The sequence below is a fragment of the Micromys minutus genome, assembly GCF_963924665.1.
Source record: "Micromys minutus genome assembly, chromosome: 8".
Lineage (NCBI taxonomy): Eukaryota > Metazoa > Chordata > Mammalia > Rodentia > Muridae > Micromys > Micromys minutus.
The window spans coordinates 61,479,879-61,504,272 of NC_137977.1; the positions used below are offsets into that span (position 1 = coordinate 61,479,879).

General features: G+C 47.5%; 2 protein-coding genes across 5 annotated transcripts in view; both read left to right on the forward strand.

Moving 5' to 3' along the window:
• Positions 1-318: 318 nt before the first annotated feature.
• ST8SIA5 (ST8 alpha-N-acetyl-neuraminide alpha-2,8-sialyltransferase 5) overlaps positions 319-24,394 on the forward strand; it is a 61,709-nt gene continuing 37,633 nt past the window's right edge. Inside the window, exons 1-2 of one of the 4 annotated variants that reach the window (XM_080919906.1) lie at positions 319-738; positions 22,419-22,526. In XM_080919906.1, the coding sequence (XP_080776032.1) occupies positions 608-738; positions 22,419-22,526 (239 nt within the window). In that variant the 5' untranslated portion in view covers positions 319-607. The remainder of the gene's footprint in view (positions 739-22,418; positions 22,527-24,394) is intronic. The other 3 variants (XM_080919907.1, XM_080919908.1, XM_080919909.1) reach the window with 3 other exon arrangements.
• Positions 13,652-17,358, forward strand: CINP (cyclin dependent kinase 2 interacting protein; the record flags this gene model as incomplete). Its single annotated transcript, XM_080920511.1, is given in 6 exon segments — positions 13,652-13,820; positions 15,724-16,020; positions 16,023-16,112; positions 16,115-16,150; positions 16,153-16,655; positions 17,227-17,358. Coding segments are annotated over 5 exon segments (792 nt in total). The 3' UTR covers positions 16,353-16,655; positions 17,227-17,358.

Sequence of the window (24,394 nt, forward strand, 5' to 3'; positions counted from 1 at the left end):
CCAGCTTGCCTCTGCGGTCTGCGCTCCTCTGAACCCCACGATCCCAACCTGGCCCTTGACGCTACTCCCCTCCCCCTCCGCCACGGCCCCGCGTCCTGAGGTTGTGTCGCCCACCTCGCCTCCGCAGCACTGAAGGCCAACCTTCGCATCCCCAGGCTGCGGGAGCGGGGACCAGACGCGCTGTGCCCCGGCCGGCCCCACGCGCAGGGCGCCCCGAATCCCGAGCCAGCCCAGAGTGGGCGGCGCGTCGGTCTGAGTCTCGGCCCAGCCTCGCCGGCCCGGATCCCCATTGGTCGTCACCTCGGCGGGAGGGCGGTCCGGTCCCGCACCTGCCGTCGCCCCTCCACGGGTAGATCGGCTGCTGCGGGACACCGGCGCCCAGAAGCCGCAGCACGAGAGGACAGGCCTGGGGCTCAGCCGATCTCCACGCGGCGGGCCCTGTCCTTTTGCGGCCGCAACTGCGCCCGCGGGAAACTTTGCCCCGCCAAGTCCTCTGCCCTCCTGGCCACGCCGTGGCAGTTCGCCTGACGCCCCCCGGGGGCCCCGCACAACGCGCGTGATTGCCGCCCCGCCCCGCACAGTGCGTCCGCGGCGCCCGGCCGCCAGGATGCGCTACGCAGACCCCTCGGCCAACAGGGATTTGTTGGGGAATCGAACTTTGCTCTTTATCTTCATCTGCGCCTTCGCCTTGGTGACCTTGCTTCAGCAGATCTTGTACAGCAAGAGCTACATCAAGAGGTAAGAAAGTCTGAGGGGTGGGATACACCGAGTCCCGTGATAGCGTTCCTGGGGTCTGCCCTTAGCCGGGACACCTCTGTGGTGTGCCCTATGGCACCACTGCTGCCAGCCAGAGGACAGCGCCAGCTGCGTTGCCTGTCCTGGTGCAGTTATGGAGGTGTGTGTGTGTGTGTGTGTGTGTGTGTGTGTGTGTGTGTGTGTGTATGCGCGCGCGCGTGTGCGTGTGAAAGAGAACGTGGGCAGCAGCTTGGAATGCTAAGCAGCAAAGCTGACCATAAATACATGTGTATGTCCAAAGCTGTGCTGTCCCCAAACCTCCATTTCCGTGGCCATTTGCAGCAGACAGAAAGAAAAGGGCTAGTTTTTCCTTCTTCTACTTCTTAGTTTGGCAAGGTCTAAATTTTTGTAGGGGACCTTGGAGGTATAGTCATTTTTTTTTTCTCCCCAGGAACTCCCAACTAGGTGGGGTGGTAGTGGTCTGGCCACGCACAGGTACAGTGAATTCTATAGGTCTGTGAGACAACCTGGTCGCCTCAGAGGCAGACGGTTCTTTTGCATCCTTAGCATCAAAGGCAGCAGGCACTGGGCTCTCTCACCCCTTCACCACCCACAGCCAAACTCCTTGAAGAGAAAGGGCAGTACATGCCGCTCAAAATTCAGGCACGGCCTCTGTCTTCTGGGGGAGCAACATACGGGCTATGGTAGTCCCGAGGCTCTGCTGCCTGTGGAGCTGCGGCTAGCTAGCTACCTGCCAGATTGGAGATAGGGGTTCTGCTCTGGATGCTCCCATGCTAGGGTCTCTGGTAGAAAGAGCCCCTCTCCTCTCTGCTGGAGGCTCCTTCTTCACCATCAGGGCCCATCTATGCTGACTGCCTTCCACTCAAATGGATAGGAATGAAAATTTCTTTTCAGAAGTATCCCAATAACAGAACACCACCCTTTCTCTTCTCAGGCTTGGGGTCTGCATTGGTCAGACACGCTCCTATTCCAGGCTGCCCAGAGAGTGGGGAGAGGGTGAGGGTTGCTGCTGGTGATTTGCTCAAAACGGGAAAGCTAAGCAGTCTGGCTGTTCCTTCCTCCTGACTCTCCAGGACTGAGGACTATGAGGCCCCTCGCCTCATACATTCATTCCCAGTCACTTCCTGCTCCCCACGTCCCCAGACAGCTGTCTTCCCTATTGGCACCAGCTTCTGTGCGCTGTGTGGTGCTGCTTGCTTTAAAAACACTCTCCAGTCTCCTGCCGGATGTGGTCAAGCCCTTTGAGATGGTCTTGAACTGTCTGCCTTGCAGCCTTGCCTGATCTTGGAACCTGCTTCTTGGTAGGGCAGCTCTCGGTTTCTGCCCCCTGCTGGTAATCCCCCAGAACTGCCTGGGCTCCTAGAGCTTCTGGTGGGACAGAAAGGAGTGGCACCAGAGCCACAGTAGGTGCCAACCACACCACTGCCTGAATGTTCTGGTAAACCCTGCCTGGGTTTGGATGGATGGGCTAGTTGCCCAGAGCCTAGCCGGTGAATTGGTTGCTTCCCATTCTCTTTCTCAGAGACCCTGACCCCTAGACAGTAGATAAAACCCTGCTGGAATTCTGCTTAACACAACCAGTCAAGACTGGTGTGTGTTCCATCCTGGAAGGGAGTTGAGGAGGGTGCTATAAAGAAGTCGATGATGGAGTCCTGGTGCTCAGAGGGATTAAAGTCTCTCTCTGGGGAATCAAATGGCCACCAGTGAGAGAAGTACCCAGCGGAGGAGAGTGATGGGTGGGTGGGAGTGGCTAGGCAGACTGCCTGGAGGAGGCAGAGCTCTCGTGGGCCTCGAAGGCAGGTAAGATCTGAACAGTGGTGGAGACATGCACGTCTGTAACCGAAGGGAGGAAGCAGTAACCCTGAGACAGGCTACAGGCATGGGCTCATCCTCCCCTGTCTCTCTGGCACCTGACCCCCTGCACTGTCATGTTTGCCTCCATTTCTGGTTTGTCACCAGGCTTCCTGGTCCTGTGTCTTGTGGCTGACTCGTTATGTAGACAGTGCATGTCTGTCTGGTCAATTCTGCCCTTAGACATTAGAGTAGCCATGTCTTCGGTTACCACATGGGGAGAGGCTACTGGCATCCAGGAGGGAGTGGGTTGAGACACCCCCAAACTGCTCTAGGTCTGGAGTGCCTGCACAACAAAGATATTTCAGCCCCAAATGTCAGGGGTACTGAGGTTGAAAACTGCACTAGGTCAGAAGCTGTGAGGTAGGGATTATGGTTTGCTTGAGGCTGTATGTGTCACACACATGTTTGCCAATAAGAAGCCATTAATAAATATGGATAGTGAACAAATGATTGAAGATAGGAGCAGATGCACGTGTGTGTGTGTGTGTGTGTGTGTGTGTGTGTGTGTGTGAATACATGCATGGATTTATGCTTCGGTGTAGACATTGGAAGGGACATAGTAAAAAGATGGTCCCATGTTGTAAGGGGACAACAATGTGTCAGATAGCCAGAGCTTAGTGGCTTCACTGAAGTGCCCTGAAGGCTGAGGACAGATTGAGCTTGGTTCATAGGTCATGGGGAGCCACAGGTGATCCTTGCGTAGGGTAGGTTCTTGGTAGAAGTGCTTGGGAAGGAAGGTTGTCTGGGTGCTGGACAGGAAGGCTCAGAGAGCGAGAGACACTGGGGGTTACAGCCTCTCAGAAGTGAGAGCATGGCTCAGGGGATTCTGAAGCCCACAGTAGAGGCACAAAGGTGGTTAGCTTTTCTAGTGATTCTAGGTGACATTGCTACAGCAGGAAGTGGGCAATGTGAGTTGATATGCATCCATTTATCAATCCATCTGTGTATCTCTCTCTCCATCCATCCATCCATCCATCCATCCATCCTCCATCCATCCATCCATCCATCCATCCATCCATCCATCCTCCATCCTCCATCCATCCATCCATCTATCCATCCATCCATCCATCCATCCATTCATCTATCCATCCATCCATCCATTCATCCATCCATCCATCCATCCTCCATCCATCCATCCATCCATCCATCCATCCATCCATCCATTCATCTATCCATCCATCCATCCATTCATCCATCCATCCATCCATCCTCCATCCATCCATCCATCCATCCATCCATCCATCTATCCATCCATCCATCCATCCATCCATCCATCCATCTATCCATCCATCCATCCATCCATCCATCCATTCATCTATCCATCCATCCATCCATTCATCCATCCATCCATCCATCCATCCTCCATCCATCCATCCATCCATCCATCCATCTATCCATCCATCCATCCATTCATCCATCCATCCATCCATCCATCCATCCATCCATCCATCCATCTATCCATCCATCCATCCATCCATCCATCCATCTATCCATCCATCCATCCATCCATCCATCCATTCATCTATCCATCCATCCATCCATTCATCCATCCATCCATCCATCCTCCATCCATCCATCTATCCATCCATCCATCCATCCTCCATCCATCCATCCATCTATCCATCCATCCATCCATCCATCTATCCATCCATCCATCCATCCATCTATCCATCCATCCATCCATCCTCTATCCATCCATCCATCTATCCATCCATCCATCCATCCATCCATCCATCCTCCATCCATCCATCCATCCTCCATCCATCCATCCATCCATTCATCCATCCACAGTGAGTTCTGCTTCAGCAAGAGTGGGCCCAGTAGTGAGAAGTTTTTTTTCTTTATTTATTCATTTATATTTTTATATTCTTGTCTTTCTGTCTGTCTATCTATCTATCTACCTACCTACCTATCTATCTATCTACCTATCTATCTATCTATCTATCTATCTATCTATCTATCTATCTATCTTTTATCTATCAATCATCTATTTATTAATCATCTAGCTATCTATCATCTATCATTTATCTATCTATTTATCATCTATGTATCTATTAATCATCTATGTATCTATCATCCATATCTACCTATCTATCATCTGTCTATCATCTATCTATCTATTTTGAACACTTTGTCTTTCCCTGGGTTGTGCGATGGGCACTTTAGACAAGGACCATCGTAAACCACTAAAGCTGCAGGGATGTGCCTCATTAGGAAACAAAGCAGAGTAGTGGCCTAGTGAGTGGTGTCTTTCTGCAGCAGAAGCCGTGCACTGTGGCTTGGGAAGGAAGGAGTAAGAAGGATCGAAGTTGTAAGGTGTTTGGCTTCCCATGTCTGCTTCAGACTTAATGTACACTAAGTATTTCCTACACACTGAGTGCTATTTATACACTGAGTACTGTCTATACACTGAATGCTTGTTATACCCCGAGTACTTACTATACACCAAGCTGTCCACTGAGTATGCTTTATACTCTAAGTAATTGCTGTGCATTGAGTACTTACCTCACACCAAATGCCACTGGGAAGTTCTGTGGATCACATGTGCAGAGAAAGGGAGCTCGTGGGCTTAGAGGAAGACAGAGAGCACGCGTGGAGGCATAGACTGGGGACCCTAAAGGTGAAGGGGGAGCTGCTTAAGGAAAGAGTTAGTTTGGCTTACAGAGGAGATCCGAAGAGGTCTTAAAGATCCTTGGGCACAGGTGAAGGTGGGAGGGAGGCTCAGAAGCCCAGCACAAACAAGGAACGAAGGACGGGGCAGATGGAACAGCCCACAGTGAGCAGGGTGGAACTGCCTTCTCCAGACAGGAGAGAGGGGCACAGAGCGAGGACAAGGCTGGACTGTGTGTGAGGAGTGTGTCGGGAATGGAGAATCCTGAGTTTGAGCCTGTGTTTGCTTGGTTATGGAAGGTAGTCTGTCTGGAGCAAGCCAGCAAACTCATCGGAAAGACGCTCTGAAACCACACATGGGAGGAAGCAGGCTAGCAGCGAGGGTTTTGGAATCACCTGCCTCAAATCATCGTGCTCCAAACTTTATAGTTGTCATGTGCAGTGAGGTGCGTGGCCAAATAACTCTTGGCCATAACAAACCCTCTGGGAAGTAATATTTGGCTTTGCTATGAGAAATGTGCTCTGACATTTTCTACTCAGTTGCATTAAAACAAAACTTAGGAGAGCCAGAGAGATGGTCTCAACAGCCTCTTAGATCTGGATTTGGTTCCCAGCACCAATGTGATGGCTCACAGCCATCTGTGGGTCTAGTTCTGGAGGGTCCAGCGCCCTCTTCTGGCCTCTGTGGGCAATGCACAAATGTGGTACACTTTCCACACATGGAGGCAAATGCTCATACACATACAATAAAAATAATAAACAAAATCTTTAGAAGAACTTTCTAGGGCTGGGGATGTAACTCAATGGCAATGGTGTACTGCCTAGCTCTGGATTCAGTATCCAGCACAGGAAAAAAAATCAACACCCACTTTTCTATTTTAGAAAAATGTACAGTGGAAACAGGAAGTGGTGACATATGCTTTTAATCCCAGCACTTGGGAGGCAGATGCAGGGGGATCTCTATGAGTTCAAGATAACCTGGTTTACAGAGTGAGTTCTAGGTCAGCTGGGGTTATAGTCACTTTACATCTATATCTGCCTACCTATTCATCCATCCATCCATCTATCTATCTATCTATCTATCTATCTATCTATCATCTACCTACCTACCTACCTACCTACCTACTTAAGAAGAAGGCTCCAATACAGAGCTACAACATAGATGCACCTTGGAGCTATCACGACAAACAAAATGGGACAGACAAAAGGGCCAGCCATTGTATGACTCCACTTTGATGAGGTATTTGGGGTTGTCAGATACAGGAACTGAAAGTAGACAGGTGTTTGCTGGAGGCTTTGGGAAGGATGGGATGTTAGTCATCACTTATGGGTAAAAAGTTAAAGATGCAAGAACAAAGTGGATGGGCTTGCTGCTACTCACAACCGGGTAAAATGGCCACAGCCAGGCTATGTAATTTTATTTATAGTTACTGATTTTTTGCATGTGCAGAAATTTCTAGCCTGTGTGCAGGTGCCAGGGCATGAGTGTGTGGGTTAGAGGTGGACTTTTGGGAGTTGATTCTCTCCTTCCACCGCGTGGATCCTGAACAATCCATTAAATTGTCTTTATAACCAATTATTGGGAATATGCCCCTCGTTAGAAAATAATCTGGTCTTTAGGAGTAGGGAGATGTCTGAGTAGTAGAGTATTTGCCTGGCGTGTGCAGGGTTCTGGGTTCAACCCCATTCCTGCCCCCTCTCTGATCTGTGTGACAGATAGAACTTAATGGGACAGGAGGGACCAGACTGTCAAGCGACAGAGGGCCAATCAAAAAGGGCTCCTTGTGGGAATGAATGCTTTCTTTCAGGACCAGGAAGGTACTGACCGCCTCTGAAATCTGAGGCTGGGAGAGAAGAGGGGCAAGGAGGGTTGTTTATCCACTCTTCAAGCTGCAGATCTTGACGTTGTTTCTATGTCTTTGGCACGATGACTAGTTTGTGTGCAGGTTTTTCTGTGGTGGTATTTTTGTTTCTCAAGGCTTTAGATCTGTGAGTGGAATTGCTGATCATTTCCATGGTACCCCAGGAAGAGTTGCAGATGTTTTCCAAAGTGGCTGTACCGTTCCACTCCCAGCAGTGCATGAGGTTCCTGGCTTCTCCTCTGTTGTAATCTGACCATTCTTTTGAGTACCTTATGGGGGCTGGGCTCTTCCTTTTCTAGATGACCAGTGCAGCAGAACACATTCTTATGTGCTTGTTGGCCGTGTGCATTTCTTCCTTGGGAAAATGTCTATTCGGGTTTTTCACCTATTTTAAAATGGGAGTAGTTGCCTCTTAAAAAAAATTAAATTGTAATTTAGATATTCCAAATGTAAGTTACTTATGTGTTATTGACAAAGCATTTTTCTCATTCTATGAATTATACTTCCCATTTTATTTATTTATTAAATTTCAATTTTTGTTAACTCATTTATTGTTATGGACATGGGTGTTTTTGCCTGCATGTATGTCTGTGCACCAGATGTGTGCCTGGTGCCCTCAGAGAACAGAAGAAGGAGTCAAATCCCCTGAAACTGGAATTATAAATAGTTACGAACAACTGGTAATCGATGTAAGTCTCCAGGGAGAGCAGCCAGTGCTCTTAATTGCCGAGTCCCAAGTTTCACTTACTTATCTTTATTTTATGTGTGTGAACTTTTACTCATGTATTCATGTGCACCACATGCATGTAAAACCCAAAAAGCTCAGCATAGGGGATTGGCTCACCTGAACCTGGAGATACAGAGGTTTATAAACCACCATGTGGGCACTGGGAACAGAACCCGGACTTTGACAGGAGGATGGATGACAACTGAGCCACCTCCCTTGTCCCTCCTCTATTTTAAAAATAAAACCGCTGTGGCCCTGTGAATCAAATCAGGGCCTGGACCACATCCGACGGGTGAGCAAGCACTTCACCCCAGCCTCATCTTCTCAGTCACTTACTGGTGTTGTTTGAAGCAAGAGAGTTTAAAGTTTGGGTGAAGCCCGAGCCATTAGCTTGTTGCTGTTGTTAATTGCTGCCCCTTAACTATTGGTTCATAGATCACCTACAGCATGACCACAAAGGCTGACACATCTGCCTTCTTCGAAGTGTTTTCATGGCCTCTGCTCTCATGCTGAGATCTTAAGCCACGTTGTGTTAATGTCTGTGCACAACATTGTACATCCTGATTATAAAAAGACCGTCAAGAGTGTCTCATCGCTGGGGCTGTTGGCTTAGATTTTGGTAATTTTGGTAGACATCTTCAAGCAGTTAAGAATGTTTCATACACTCATGGACTAAGTCACACAATTGTGTTTTCAGAAACATTATGTATTGTTTACATCTATTAGATGATATACTGTTCATCTCTAACCCTTAATGTGGTAAATCACATTAAACATACAACTGGTCTCAGTACTGAACACCATACAAAAGCACCCAGTGTCGTACAAGTGCTCCCCAAAGATTATACTAAAAGATGCTCAGTGCATAGATTTAGACACACGCCTAGCTCTTCATGAGCTATGCAATGTGAGATTTTGTTGGCTATTATTTTTAGTTAGGATCTTGGCATTCAGTGTCTTTCCCATACTGTCTTTGCCTTTTAAAAAAAATCCTGTGGGATGAATTCAGAACAGTCCTTTTAAAACTGATCTTTGTGTGCTGGAGAGATGGCTCGGCAGTTGTGAGCACCGGCTGCTCTTCCAGAGGGCTTGGGTTCAACTCCCAGCATTTTCATGATGCTTTACATCTGCAGCTCAGTCCCAGGGAATCCCAAGCCCTCTTCTGGCCTCTGCAGACCCTAGGTGCACACATGGCGTCCAGATACACATGTACACAAAACACCTCCACACAAAACAAATCAATTAAAAAAAAAAATCCAAACTTGCTGTTTGTGAAAGTTTTGGGGATGTTCAGCAGTGGTAGCTTTTACAGCTAATCACTCCTAAGGTTTTTTTTTTTTTTTTTTCTTTTGAAAATACTTTATCAATTATTTCCTTTAGTGACTTGAGACTGTTTAGGTTTTCTATCCCTTTAAACTGTGGTTAAGATTTTTCTAGAAGTTAAAAGAGTAAGTTTCAGGGCATGAAGTTTATGAGTCTCAATTATTATTTTGTTATAGCTGCATTTTCATCTTCCTTAAAATTACTTAAAATTTAGCATTTATTTATTTATTTATTTATTCATATTTTAAATATATTTTTAAAAGTCTTTACTTCTAATGAGTGTTCTAGATGCATGAGTGAATGTGTACTATGTGCATGTCTGGTGCCCACAGAGGCCTGAAGAGGTATCAGATCCTGGAAGTTGGAGTTACAGATGATTGTGAGCCACTGTGTGGATGCTGAGAACTTAACCTAGGTCTTCTGAAAGAACAGTCAGTGCTCTTAACCGCTGAGCCATCTCTCTAGCCTCTCTGTTTTGTCATTATGTGTATGAGTGTGTATGAGTGTGTGTGTGTGTGTGTGTGTGTCCTGGGAGTTATAGCAACAGACCTGATGTGGGTGCTGGGAACGGGGTCCTCTGCAAGATCAGAATGCACTCTTAGCCTGCTGAGTCATCTTTCCATCTGCTATCTTCTCTACTTGGCTCTGATAGTCTTTGTAACTGACGGGCTTTTCCTGGGTTGGTCTTGCACATTACTGCTTTGTGTTTACGCTCTGGTTGTCCTCTGTCCTGCCTTTTCCAGTGTCCTATGACGGATGCTGGCCTCTGTGACAGTTGCTGTCTCTTACTATCTGTGTAAGCCAGTGAGGTAGGAGAGTTCTGCTTCAGATACACCTCTTCAGCTGAGGGGTGACGGCCACACCAACTCAGAGCTGTTCCATTTACCAGGTACCAAGTAGCAGTTCATATACCTTAGATGTTAACAGGCTTGTGTTTAAAGACTACCACTGGTGCTATTAACCTATAACTTCAGAAATGTTTGAAGTTTCCTGTTTTCTTTTTTTTTCTGTCTTCCTTCATTCCTTCCTTCCTTCCTTTCCCATTTTCTTTTTTGACAGGGTCTTCCTACATATCCCAGGTTGTCCTGGAACTCCCTATGTAACCAGGCTGGCTTTGAACTCACAGAGATCTGCCTGCTTCTTCCTCCTGAGTGCTGTGATTAAAGGCACGTGTCACCATGCCCAGCTTCTTTTATTTTCTTGAAAAAGCTTTTTATAAAGAATATTATGAAAGCTTTGAAAATAAATAAAAACACCACATGCGAAAACAAACCAGACTTGCCGTCTATACAACTCAATGAACTAAATAAATTGTATTAACTCAAAGTGTGTGGTAGAGAAAAGGGGATGTTTATGGTGCTGATCTTTAACAAACACATACACACATACATACACAGATACACATCCACATATACATCCACACATCCACATCCACACATCCACACCCACACAAACACATACACACATATACCCCATATACTCACACACATAAACACATACATATATGTATACACATATACACCTATATACACACATCCACACATATACACACACATCCACACATATACACACACATCCACACATATACACATATACACACACATACATACATACACACACACATAAATACATACACACATACACACATATACACACATGCATACATACACACATAAATACATACACACATGCATACACATACACACATACATACATACACACATAAATACACACACATGTACATATACACACATATACACACATATATACATACACACATAAATACATACACACATATACACACATAAATACATACACACATGTACACACATACACCACACACCACACTTCAATACTTGCATGCCTTTTATTCCTGCTGGAAAAACATGCAGTTTGTGTATTCACTGTCATAATCTTTGGCTTTTCCTTAGAGAGCCTAACACATTTGTATTTGTTGTGATTAATGACAACTGACAACTAAGAGTTAATTCCCACCATCTTGTTCTGTGTTTTACATATCTTGCTTCTCCCAACCCTGTTCTTGGCTTTTAGAGAGTTTTTGGCTTTAGGCAGAAGTTTCTAGAGTGACCCTTCACCTGACGTAGACCATTTTGGGCTCTTGAGTGGGTAGCACAAATCCCCGGGTTTGGCTGATGTCCCCCGGGGTAGCTCTGGCTTGAGACTCATCCAACACTTTTCTTTGCCAATGTCCTGCATTTAGAAGACACTCAGTGATGTGTTCTTCGTGGTCTCTGTTTGTGTGGGAGGGTGCGAGTGGGGCTGGGCTCCCTGCAAAGCAGGCTCTGGGCCAGACTTGAATGTGCAGGAAGCCTACGAAGGAAGTCAGGGATCAAGACCAACGAAAGGAGAAAAAGGGAGAAACAGAGGCAGCCTCAGCTGAACACAGGCAGTTTCCAACTTGGGTGTCCCTTCAGATTTGCCCATGTTTGGGGTGAGAAGGTTTGTGGCTCTGTGTGATCAGTTATTGGATTGGGGCTGTTCCTGGAAGGGGACATACTTCAGGGAAGGAGGCTCTCCTGGAGCTCTCTGAGAGCTGATTCTGTCAGCTTATGGCGTTCCCCCACAGAGGAAGTGAGTGCTGTGAAGTCTCCTCACAGCACTGCCAGGCAGCAAGTCTACTATTCTGTTGGAAACTGAACTCCTTGAATGGCTCTGTTTCCCACCCCACACAGCCATATGGCGGGCTACCTCCTAATGGTCAGCCTGTGCTGAAAGTCCGTCCTGAAGTCCAGCATTTCTTTGCTCAGTCAAGAGTCTTTTACATGTGTGACCTCTGCCCTAACTCACGCTTCTGGCCGTGCTGTGACTAAGTCCCTCTTCCTGCTCCTAACTGGACGCCTGGCCATCAAGTCCTCCCACTCCTTCCATTCCCACAGTGCCCCTTTGTCCCCTGAATTCCTAGCACCCATGCTGGCTGCACTCCACTGCTTTGTGCAACACCATCCCGTGGCTTTCTTGTTTGTACCCTGGACCCACCCGAGGTCTCTTCTTAATGCGCAAGTGTAGAGGATTCGAATATACGGCCCAGCCTCCTTTTCCTCGTGCCTCCAGGGTGCAAATCTAGGCTGCACTGTGCGGCTGGCTCACACCTGAGACTTGAGGCTCGGAAATTGGGTCAAGGTAAAGGACAGCCTGCCTCTGCCGCCTTCACATGCGTTCTGCGGCTCTCATCATGGAGCGGGTCCCCCATCCACCCAACAGGGACAAAGCATCTCGATGTTCTATTCCCCAAAGAAGCTGGTGCAGCCCAAGAGGTTGGGAAGGTGGCAGGTGAGCCATTCAGCTGCTGTGGAAACAACAGTCCAGTGAGTGCTGGTTTGCAGAAGGGAAGGTTTGTCTGGACTTGCAGATTCGGAGGTTCAGTGCACAGTTGCTTATGTTCTTGCTCTGATCTGGGTTGAGGTATTAAGTCATAATGGGAACTTGTGGGGGATGAAGCGGCTCAACTCGTTGTAACCAGGGAACAATAGAGAGAGAGAGAGATGGTTGGAATCCAGCATATCCTTCACGGTGCACCCCTGATCACTAACTTCCAAATCATCCATGGCGATTGGAATGACAGCAGCCCCGCAGGCTCATATCTTAGTCCCCAGTGGGTAATCCATTTAGGAAGGATTAGGAGGTGTGGCCTTGTTGGAGGAGGTGTGTCACTGGGGATGGGCTATGAGGTTGAGGTTTCAAAGGCTCCGCCCAGGTCCAGTCTCTCCCTCCCTCTCTCTCTCTCTCTCTCTCTCTCTCTCTCTCTCTCTCTCTCTCTCTCTCTCTCTCTCTCTCTCTCTCTTTCTCTCTCTGCCTGCTGCCTATAGATTAGGCTGTAGCTCTCAGCCCCATGTCTGCCTGCCACCATGCTTCCTGCTATGATGACAATGGACTGATTCCCTGAAACTGTAACTGAGACCCACCCCCCCAACAATTCTACCACAATAGCACCCCAATCTGGTGACCAAGCCTTCAAAGGGCAGGTCTCTGTGGGACATTGAGGATCCAATTTACAACACAGGGGGACCTGTGAAGCCCATAGCTTGTAAGGTCAGGGCAAGAGGTGCTTCCTTTATCTCATCCCTCAGGACCCTGCACAGGGACTCCCATCAGATGTCATCATCCGACACACAAAAGGAAATCAGAATGCTTCTTTTCTTAATGATTGTTCATTATACACCACCTCAGCTTGTCCTTGGGGTGAGAGAAGGTGATGATTTTGGTTTTGGAGAACTATCAGGTTCCAGAAACTGGGTATGGAAACAGAAGTGCAATAATTTGGATCTGGAATGCCCCTTCCCCCAAGGTTTCCTAGATAAGGGCTTGATCTTATCTTGGCATCTTCAAGGTATGGGGCCTGGTGGGAGGTTTCATGCTGTTGTGCATTTGGTCACGGCTGGTATGTAACATTTTTCCTTCTCCCTGCAACCTGTTATTTCTCGTAAGCAATCCCTCCTTGAAATAAACGTCAAGCAGGTAGTTAGCAAAGAGCAGTTGAGGAGGGTGTGGCAGCATTGGGATGTCCAAGAGTCCGCTGGGCGTGTGTCACCTGGGAGGGAAAGGGGTACGCAGTATAAGCTCAGAGTCTCGGCCTTACATTAAGGACAACACTGCCCGTCTGGAAGCAGCCTCAGTCTACTGCTGTGCTGAGGCGGCTGCGGTGCTGGTCCCAGAGCCCAGCCTGGAGCGTGCTTCGTGCTCTTCCTCTGAACCCTTCCTTGGCTGGCTGACACCCAGGCGTTCCTTGCTTTTCTCCTGCCTCTGCGCTGTGGATCTTGCACCCTTCCGAGGCTTCCGCGGAGCTACAGGGCTTTAGACTCTCCCTGGCTCAGCTGCTCCCCAGGAGGGACTCAAGAAAAGACTCCTTGTCCATTCGGAGCCCTCATATGATCCACCCAGATTACCAGTTTGCCTATCTCCTCCATCCCTATCTGAGAGTGGGGAGAGCTGGGGCCCAGTCCGATGATCATGCGCAGTAGATGATCATGTGCGGTGGATGATCATGCGCAGTGGACCAACTACGAGAGAATGAGCACCGCCCCTTACCCTCACCTTGTCCCACGTTTCTCTAGTAATGTTACTGTGGAGCTTTGAGAGGAAATCACGAGTCAGTCAGCTGTGACAGGGAGGGCAGCCATAGAGAGGAACATTGTTATTATACTATCAATTCCCCAGAAACACTGGGTCTTTTCTGAAATTGGACTACTTCCCTGGAGGAAGAAGCAGCAAGGGAGCAGAGACAGGTGGTGTCACTTCCATGAACTGAGGCCTTATCAGCTGCCACCCTGCGCCTGGCTTCCCCGTGTCCATATGCTTCGGGTCTTTGTTGCCCATGCTTGCTGGGCATTCTTTCCCAGAAGTCCCTGCTCACCAAGAGCGTTCTCCTACTCTTGTCTTGAAAGGCCACACTCCAAGCCGCATGTCTCTCCTTCTACCAGTTACCGTTACCCACCATGCCTTTCACCCTCTGGTACACTCTTGTCAGTAGCTTCTTTATTGTCTCGGTGTCCAGCCCCCACTGGAACAGCGGTTCTCAACCTTCCCAGTGCGGTGACCCTTTAATACATCTCCTCATGTCGTGGTGACCCCCACAACCCAACCATAAAATTAAGTCATTGCTACTTCATAACTGTCACCTTGCTATTGTTATGAACTGTACTGTAAATGTCTGTGTTTTCTGATGGCCTTAGGCCAACCCCTGTGAAAAGATTATTCAACCCCGCCCCCAAGGGGGTCGTGACCCACGGGTGGAGAAACATTGGGTCTGCTACTGATCTTTGGCATCCAGCCTTGTGGCTGTGTGATAAGTGTAGAATGATCTGATATGTCACATACTGTAACAAAAATAGAACGAATCCATAAAAGACACATACGCTCAGTCAGCTACGATGTACCATATGTGACATTTGATAACTATTAACTGAAGAGAAGAATGGTTATACCTTTTGTTTCACAAGCTGTGCTTGGTGAGAGAGAAATGGATCCTTTAAAATTATTCAACTAAAAGTATTATTAAGCCTTATCTATCACTGCTGGGAATTAATTAATTATTTTTGAGACAAGACTCCAACTTGGAAATCTTTCTGCTTTACTCTCCCAAGTGCCTAGATCCCAGGTTCAGGGCACCACAGCCGGCTGAAAAAAAGAGGTGCCTTCTTTCTACCCATAATGCCATGTAAAGAGCTTGGAGGTCTTGTGTGGAACAAGACCTTTGGGGGACTCTCTGAGCCACAGTGTGCTTGGCTGATCTACCTTTTGTTTTCTGGAAAGTTCTAGAGCCCAGGGCCAGCTGACCCAAACAGTATCTCTGGGGCTTTCTGTCTTCCTTCCCTTCCCGTCTCTCTTCTCCCTTCCCCTCCCCTCTCTCTTTCATTCATTCTATTTTTCTTTTATTGAAAATATTTTTTCATACACTATATTCTGATTATGTTTTCCCCTCCAAGACCCTCTCCACCTCCCCTTCCATCTGGATTCACCCCCTTTCTGTCTCTTGTTAGAAAACAGACAGGCACCTAGAGAATAATAATACAACAAAATAAAATGAGACGAAGCAAAACTGAACAAATCAGAGTTGGATAAGATGAACAACAGAAAAGTCAAAGTCCTGGGGATCTACCTGCGTGGAAGCAAAGGCTCTTGGGATTGCAATACCAAGAAAACCTGTCTTATCTGTCAGCGCGAGAAAACTTAATAACTTAATCCTGAAATGGGACAGCCTTGGCAACAAGGGCTTCACCACGGTGAGCAGTATTGCTAACCTGAAAGTCAGCTTGTTGAATAAAGAGAAGGTGGAATTAGAGAGCAGCAGCCCAACTCCCATTGGAGAGGAAGAAAAGACAAGTCCAGACTATGAGAACGGCCTTGAAGCATTGTGTGAGGAGCTACAGGCTTGACTGAAATACAGATGAAAATGGAAAAGCTGTCTTCAGCCACCAAGGGAATTTGTGAACTAGAAAACTTCCACCACAGGGAAGAAAGCAGCTGGCCCCTCTATTTCACTCGTGGCCCACAGCCTTCTTCACGAGGTCTCCGGCCAGCTCTCTGAGGCACACAAGGAGGAGCTTTTGAAGCGCACCATTGGCGCAGAGCTGGCTCATACTGCAGACCGGAACCTCCCCCTGACCTGCCTGTCCATGTGGCTGCACCAGCCCTACATAGAGAGCGTCGGCAAGCTACAGCTGGAGAGCATGCTGCTCGAAACAGGGCACTGGGCCCTGTGACTCCCTGGCCATTTTGCCTGTGACCACGCCTTGGAGCTGCAGACCACTGGCTGGATGGAACCTGTTGTGCCTCAAGGTCAGATCCTTTTAGGGTCCTGGGATCACTCTCCCCAGTGCTGCAGCCGCTCCAGACACACAGACACCGCTGCCCTGCCCTCCCTCTGCTCCGTCCCAGGGATCATTAAGTTCCAGGGTGACATAAACAAGAATGGCTGAGGGGAAAGTTCTATAAACCAGTGGACTTAACTGTAGTTACATCTGTGGAGACGATCTGCATTTCCTATCTACTCCTAGTTCGTATAGGTATTCACCTTTTTGTTTGTTTGTTTGTTTGTTTGTTTGTTTTGTGGTGCTGGAAATCAAATCCAGACTGAACACAAGCTGAATATCCAACCACCGCTCCACACTCCCAACCCTGTGCTCAAAATTTGAAGAGAATGTTTTAGTTCTATAACTATCCCCAAACTATTAGATGTTTAAAGTCTCATCAAGTGGGGATTGAGAGATGGTTTAGCAGTTGAGAGCACGTGTGAACTTCTGGCCTCCCCTGGCAGCCACACATATTTGCACGTACACAGAGATACACTTTTTGAACTTTATTTTTACTGAGGTATTGTGTATGGGCCACATGTACAGATGACCAGGACACCTATAAATAAATGGGAGTGGGAGCCTTGGAGCTGGACACACAGGAGGTTGTCAGCCGCCTGATTTGGGTGTTAGAACCCAAACTCCAGTCAGTCCTCTGGAAGAACAGTTCACACTCTTATGTGCTGAGCCATCTCTCCAACGGCTGGAGATACATATATTTAACATATTGTATAAACTATATTAATAAAATATGTATTGAAATATATATTTTTTAATCCTATAGAATTAACTGAGTATAGTTTGGTGTCACAGAAATGAAAACCACAGCCACAACAACAAAAGCCAAAGGAGAAGAATAAGAGACACACAGACGGCAGAGACACACACAGGAATCCCATTAAAGCACAAGACTGCAAGCCTTAACATGTGTATGCAAAGGACCTGCAAGGTGTTAAATCAATTAATTAATCAGTTAATTAAAAATGTCTTTAAAATGTCCTGACAAAAATGAGTCCATTTTGTGCTGACCACCTACTGCCTGCCCCCAAGAGTGCTTTGTATGCCCAGTGAGAGCTGCTAAAGAAGACAAGTCTTTTTTCTGTTTGCAAGTGGTATCAACTGGAGACAGCCTCTGGGTTAGGGATGAGGGTTTGTGTCCCCTTTGCCTCTCAATGCTGGTGTCCTTTCTATGGGACTCACTCGGCAGAACGTCACAGCAGTGGGACTGTGGCAAAAGGCAAGGTTCACTTTCTGTCGAGTAGGAAACAGAAAAGGAGACAACACATGGTTTTTCTTTTTCAAACCCACTCATAAATTTTAAATAAGATAATGCTTTATGGTTTCTAGAGGGTATTATTAATGGAGGTAATTAAACTTCAGTGGAATGTTCCTCTTGTTCTAAATTCTCTGAGAAGTGATCCCCCCCAGCACACCCAAAGTTTCCTTGGTAGCCACCCTGGGCAACCTAGGCAGGTCCCCCAATCCTTAAATGACTAAGAGATCATTTTGGAAGCAGAGGATCCAATTTGATATCTGAAGCTCATGCAGCAGGGCCCTGGCTGAGCCTTGTGTGTGTGTCATCCACAACCACCACACAGTAGGAAGCCAAGCTGAGCCTTGTCATCCACAACCACCACACAGTAGGAAGCCAAGCTGAACCTTGGTGGATCTGTCTCTTATTTCATAGCCAGGAAATCAGGACCAAAACAATTTTGTATCTGAGAAACTATGGGCAGCCAGGGAGACCCGCAAGCTTACCAGTGCTTGAAGCCACTAAATATGATTGCCTAGGCCTTCAGTACACTAGCTAATTCTTCCCGTGCTGTTTCCTGTCGGGGGAGCAGGTGCTGGAGAGATTGCTTAGTCATTACTAACAAAAAAAACTTAGATGCGATCTTTAGACCCCCATGTAAAAAAAGTAGGGTTTGGTAGCAAACACCTGTAATCCTGGTACTGTGGCAGCAGGGATGGGGTTCCTGTGGCCTGCTGGACGGCCAGTGACTTTAGATTCAGTGAGAGAGCCTGTCTTGAAAAATAAGGCAGAAAGCAATAGAGGAGGACTCCAAATGTTGACTTTCGACTTCATGTGAAAGCACACGTGTGTGCACACACACAAACATGCACACAGCATAGGTAATGGTAAATTTTAATTAAAAATGAGCTGCCTGTGATAAACTCATAATTACCAACAGGACCTTAGAATAAAGCCCTGCAGCATTTTACACTATGCAGGCTTGTGGTTGAAGGGTACTGTGTGTGTGTGTGTGTGTGTGTGTGAGAGAGAGAGAGAGAGAGAGAGAGAGAGAGAGCGAGAGAGAGAGAGAGAGAGAGAGAGAGAAAGAGAGAGAGAGAGAGAGAGAGAGAGATGGTGCACATATGGTGCACATGTAGAGGTCAGAGAACAACTTTACGAAGTCCTCTCTTTCTCTAACAAGGACCCCCAGGGATGGCACTTGGGTCATCAGGCTTGGTGATAAAGTCATTTCCTGGCTGTGCCATCCTGCAGGCCCAAGAACATGGTGAAGAAGTTTTCACAAAGACAAGACAGAGAGTCAACAATGTTCATTCTGTAGTATTCATTTCATCCCTCCCCCTAAAAAAAAAAAAGAAAAAAAAAAAAAAAAAAAAAGAAAAAGAAAAGAAAAGAAAACCCGACAAAACAGATTCAGCCTCTTTTTGGTGCTTGATTTTGCCCGTCCCACTTGCCAGCATACATCCTTACTTAGATGTGTGCTAATATCTCCACACCAGCTTAGTCCTCATGTGTGTTATTTCCTGCTTGTTGAGATTTTCATGTGGGTTAGTGTTACCACCTCACCTTATGGTAAAGATTCCAAACACGACAGCGTGCTCCCCAATAGTCATCCCGGTGGCCAGGATTTGTAGAACACAGTAGAGACTCCAGGAATGTTTGCAACTCACAGGGAAGAGTGAAGAAGCGACTCAGGGAGAGAAGGTTTCTTCGTTATCCTGGTCTCATCCCAATTAAACCTTTCTCTTTGTGATCAAATTGGGTAATCAGGGTCAGTTCCTTATGCTTAGCCCAGGAATGAAATTTAAATTATGTAATATTTGGTTTGAGAAACAGTATTATCAATTCTTAGATAAACCAGAAAAAAAATAGTAGCCTAGAAGAAAAATAAACTTTAGTGCCACACACAATGATAACCAGCTTCATGGTTGAAACCTCTGTGGCAGCCTGTCTTGTCTCTGTGGCAGCCTGCTCGTGTTAATTTGAGTTACAGCAAGTGCCTCATCTGATGCTCAGGCCTTGCACCTAGTGACTATATATTGATCTTGGCATAACTCTTGGGAGAGGGCTGTCTTTTGTGGCTGGAAAGGTGACAGTGTGGCTACATGACCTTTTGAGTAGAGTCCATGGGGAAGTTTTTCTCACCAGGCTGTCCTAGTTTGCTATCTAATGTTATAATAAAGACTGTGACCAGAAGAAACGGGAGAGGGGTGTTTAATTTGGCCTACATGTCCACAGCCCAGTCCATCATAGAGAGAAGTCAGGATAGGAACTCTAGAAGACATCTAGAGGCAGGAACAGAAGCAGAGGCCTGGGAGGAACACTGCTTGCTAGCCTGCTGTCCTGGCAAGTATGATGTCAACTTGACATAAAATCTGACATAGGTTAGACTCATCTGAAGAAGGATAGGATGGGCTCAGTTGCTAACAGGAGGAGTGGGTGGCAGTGGCCATGACATTAGCAATGATGACAGATGTAGCAGTAGCTTTGGTAGCAGAAACACAAGCAAGAAGGTAGTTGAAGGGCTCAGGGAGTGAGTTCGAGTGGATCCTACAGGGAGCAGAGGTAGTGAGGGGTGGTGCAGGTTTGGAGACAGGGAAGAAGGAGACACAAGCTGAAGACTCTGAAGACTTTGAAGCAGTAACTTTGGGCTTCAGTTACTGGAAGATTCCAGAGAATTCTCAAGGCCCAAAGGTCCAAGGGGCTTGACCCTCAAGGCTTGAGAACTTTACACTTGCTGTTGAGGGCCAGGGCCAAGGGTTCTGGAACCCTTGGGAACTGTCGCATAAGCAGGCACTGAGTGGGATTAGAGCTGCTAACTGAAGAGATGCTCCTTGGCCAGTGCTGAGATGCTGGTAGTCAAGCCCACAACTGGAGTACCTAAAACTGTAAGCCTCTGTCTTCTACAACCTGAAACTACAAACCTCTAGTTCTAAGGCCTTAAGAGCCATAGGCATCCAAATTTGTCAGCTCAAGGGTGCTCCAAGCGCCCAGGCCTACCAATTCTGGAAAGTTATTTGTCTGATAGTGATTTCCATCTGAGCGGAGCAAAATGACCCCAGCAAGCTTGACTGGCAACAAGAGCAGCTGCCTCATCTCTAGGTACTCCCACTCCACGACTCCAGAGACATCTACACTGTTTATTCACAAGAAAGTGCAGAGAGTTGGCCGAGAGCACCAGCTAATTAGAAGGGTGTGGATGGCACAGCTCCAAAATCCATCTGCAGCCCTCATTCCCTTAGCTAAGAGGCTATTTATTAATAATTCTATTAACTCTTTTCCTCAGCATTTTCATCTGTCTCCTCTTCCCCCTGCCCAGAACTCCCCCTTTCCTTGCTCCTTAGTTCTACTGGGACTTGGAGGTTCAATACGTTTTTCACTGAAGTGGTATTAAGAAGTGGCCTCATATTTGAGGGCCAGGCAGATGTAAGTGGGTTTTTGGAGTTCTATGCATTGCTGCATGACAATGATTCCTAGTAGGTGTGATCTTACCCCTAGAAGCCTTTTGCACCGAGAGACATTTTGATCATCCAAGCAGAAGAGCCGGGGGCCGGATGCAGCTGACAGAGACTTGGGGACATCACTCAATACCTCATGCAGCATAGGATAGTCCCACGGCAAAGGGCTCACCAGCCCCAGGTTGACACAGTACTAGCTGGAGAAAGCTGGGCCCGAGGCACTTAGGAGGGCACCCCCTTTTATTCTTAACCGTTTAACAAAGCTGCTCAGCTTCCTCTCTTGAAAGGCACACTCCTCACCAGGCCAGAGGTTCAGGCTGGGCAATGCTTCACCGTGGTTCTAGGGCCAGTCGAGGTTCTAGAGTACCAGTTGAGGTTCTAGAGTACCAGTCGATGTTCTAGAGTACCATTCGAGCCCTTCAGGGCAGCTCTGGGTGCAGAATTCCCTTCTGAGACAGCTTCTCCAAGACCAAGCCTATTGCTGTCCATGGGGTATGTGGGAAGGGAGCCTGGTGTGTGCTCCCTTTGTGTGCTTTATTGCTTCTTAAATATGCTTAACCCAGTCCTCCTCCTTTGGGTGCATCTCACGTGCCCACCTGCAGAAGCCCGTCCCTGGCTACTCCTGATCCTTTTGCGGCTGTGTCCTGAGAAGGGATCTACTTGTTGTAGGCCATCAGGAGGCTGCTTTCTCTGACCTGAGTCAGCTACCCACCTGCTTGCTGTCTTTCAGAACTGTTTCTGGTCCCTTCTGTCACCTCCTCTTCATGCACATGTTTTTACTCCTTGCTTTGCTACCACTGTCGTAGGGCTGGGGAGGGACTTAGATATAGATGTGCTTGGTCCATCATCTTAAACCAGAAGTGGGAATCCTCATACGGTGAATTAAAATCCTCCAGGTCGTGTCTGGCACAGCACTGGTGATAGAATTCTTTTCACTTAACTCAACTTAGAAATAGGAGTTGAGGGGTGGCACCACACAGGAGGTAGAAGAGCCCTGTGACTTTAGTCCCAGTAAGCCTCTGTTTCCCTGTGTGTAAAACATGTGCTTTGCCATGTGGGGAAGATGTGAGCAGGGGAAGGATGCAGAAGAATGAAAATGACAGAGGGCCATGCCTCACCACCATCATCCATCCCCATGGTTGCAATTAGCACTATCTTCTCCTTCTAGTGTATAACTAAAAAGTTGTGGGGACAAGGACAGAATGTGACTCTTAGGTCTAACCCAACATACCAGTGTGTATATCCATTGCCTCATTTTCTTGCCAGAGGCTTCCAGTTTGGTTGGCAGAGGGGCGACCAACAGGCCAATTGGACTGGGCTCTTTAATGACAGCGACAGCCCAACAGAGCAGAACATCAGTGACTCCAGCTCCAGGTACAGACCCCAGTGAATGGTGGGGGAAGGGGGAAGCCCAATTGGAGGGGACTCTGAAGTCCTTACCCTATTGCTTGTCCCTCGAGCTGTCCTCAGGGGAGGAGTACTTGGTCCTCAGTTTCACAGCTCACCACATTTGGGGTCCTCCTTGCATCCTTTACTTTGGGGTTGAGTGGATATGAGGAATAAGGGATAGGATCTTACCCTGTGGAGATGCTTTCGGGTAGGGTGGGACGGGAGCTCTGGGTCTGAGCCCCCATTAGGATGTGGGAACAAGAGCTGCATCTATATGGCAGAGATTTCAGAACTTGAGTTGGCAAATGCTTGTGTGTGAGGGAGGGTGAGGTGGCATTAGGGAGTGGAGATTGGACACGGGTCCCCTGCTTCTTTGAAGTTCACTGACACAGAGGTTTCCCCACGGGCAGCACAGAACAGTCTCTTTCAAGACTACACTGTGCTGTAACATTCACAAACATCTTCTCCTGTTATTTCTTCTTGATCTGTTGAAACGTCTAAAGCTGAAGTCAGGAACTGAGGGCCCTTCTGCTGACATGGGGAGGAGCTTGACAGTGTTTGTTGAGTGGATAAAAGTGGAATCTTTTTGGGTGAACACATTTTTTTTTTTTTTTTTTGGCAAGGAGGGATTGTGTGGCCAAGACTGGATGCTTTCTCTGGAGCTGTGCATGGCAGGAACCTGCCAGGTAACGGTTTCCAGGGCCTGATTAAGCCATTTTGTCCTTTGATTCCATTTCCCTCAGTCTCTAAGTATGAACTGTCAGATCTGCTTTTCTGAGAAAAAGGCCTGAGATTTCTTTACACTTAGTCTTGACTCTAACCATTGAATTAACCTTGGAGAGAAGAAGTGATGTGCTGTGCGGGGTCCCAGACAAGCCTGCTTTTGTCAAATCTTTGAAAAAGTAAAATGTGGCGAGTGTCAGAAATCAAGTGGGCATATGTCCACAGGGCAACCCGAGTGTATCAAATGGGCACACCCTATGATCAGACCTCAAGAATCTGATGCTTGCCTCTTGGGACCAGAGTTCTTCCTTCCTGTGGGCATGGGCAGCCAAGCAGGGTCTGGGGCTGTCATGGGATAGTGAGTGTACCATGGTTGTCCTCAGGTGTTGTTGTACAAGGAAACCTGGACAATGTCAAGCCAGTCAACACTCCAATGTGGAAGAGAAAGTCTCTAGCTGAGGGACTGCTGGCAGTTGATGCCTTCTCTGGGAGAGGGTCAGCTTTCTTTAGGAGAGTGGCGCCCACAGTCTGCTGCTCTCCAGTGGATGGCACACACCCCTGCATCTGTGGCAACATTCCTTGGACCCAGTAGAATCTAGATTTATTGTATGTATGTATGGAATTCTCAAACAAGTCATAAAAACTTCATACTTAAGAACCAAGGATTAACCGTTTACTGTCCTGTGGCATCTTAGGGGTCCTTGGCTCCTGTTGTGCTTAACCAGGAAGAGCTGTGGTCCCAAGCTCAGCATCATGGCCCTGCTTGACGATACTGTGTGGCATAGTATTTAGACCACTCTGCCCACTTCAGAACATCTGCCCACTTGGTTTCAAACACATGGGCTCTGTCCCTACACTTCCCAACTGCCAGCATCTTCTCTTCCTCATCTTCATCCTGTTTCTCTCCTTCCCTCCCCTTCCCCTCTCCTCCTCTCCCTTCCTCTCCCCTCCCCTTCTCTTCCCTTCCCCCCTTCCCTCTGTTCTTCCTTTCCTTCTTCTCTCCCTCCCCTCTCCCTCCCCTCCCTTCTCCTCTCCTCTCCTTATATGAAGCCATCTGCCTTTCTCTCATTTCCTGTCATCTTTCTTGACCCACATATCTTTCTTCTTTCCTTCTCATCTGCCTTGCTCTC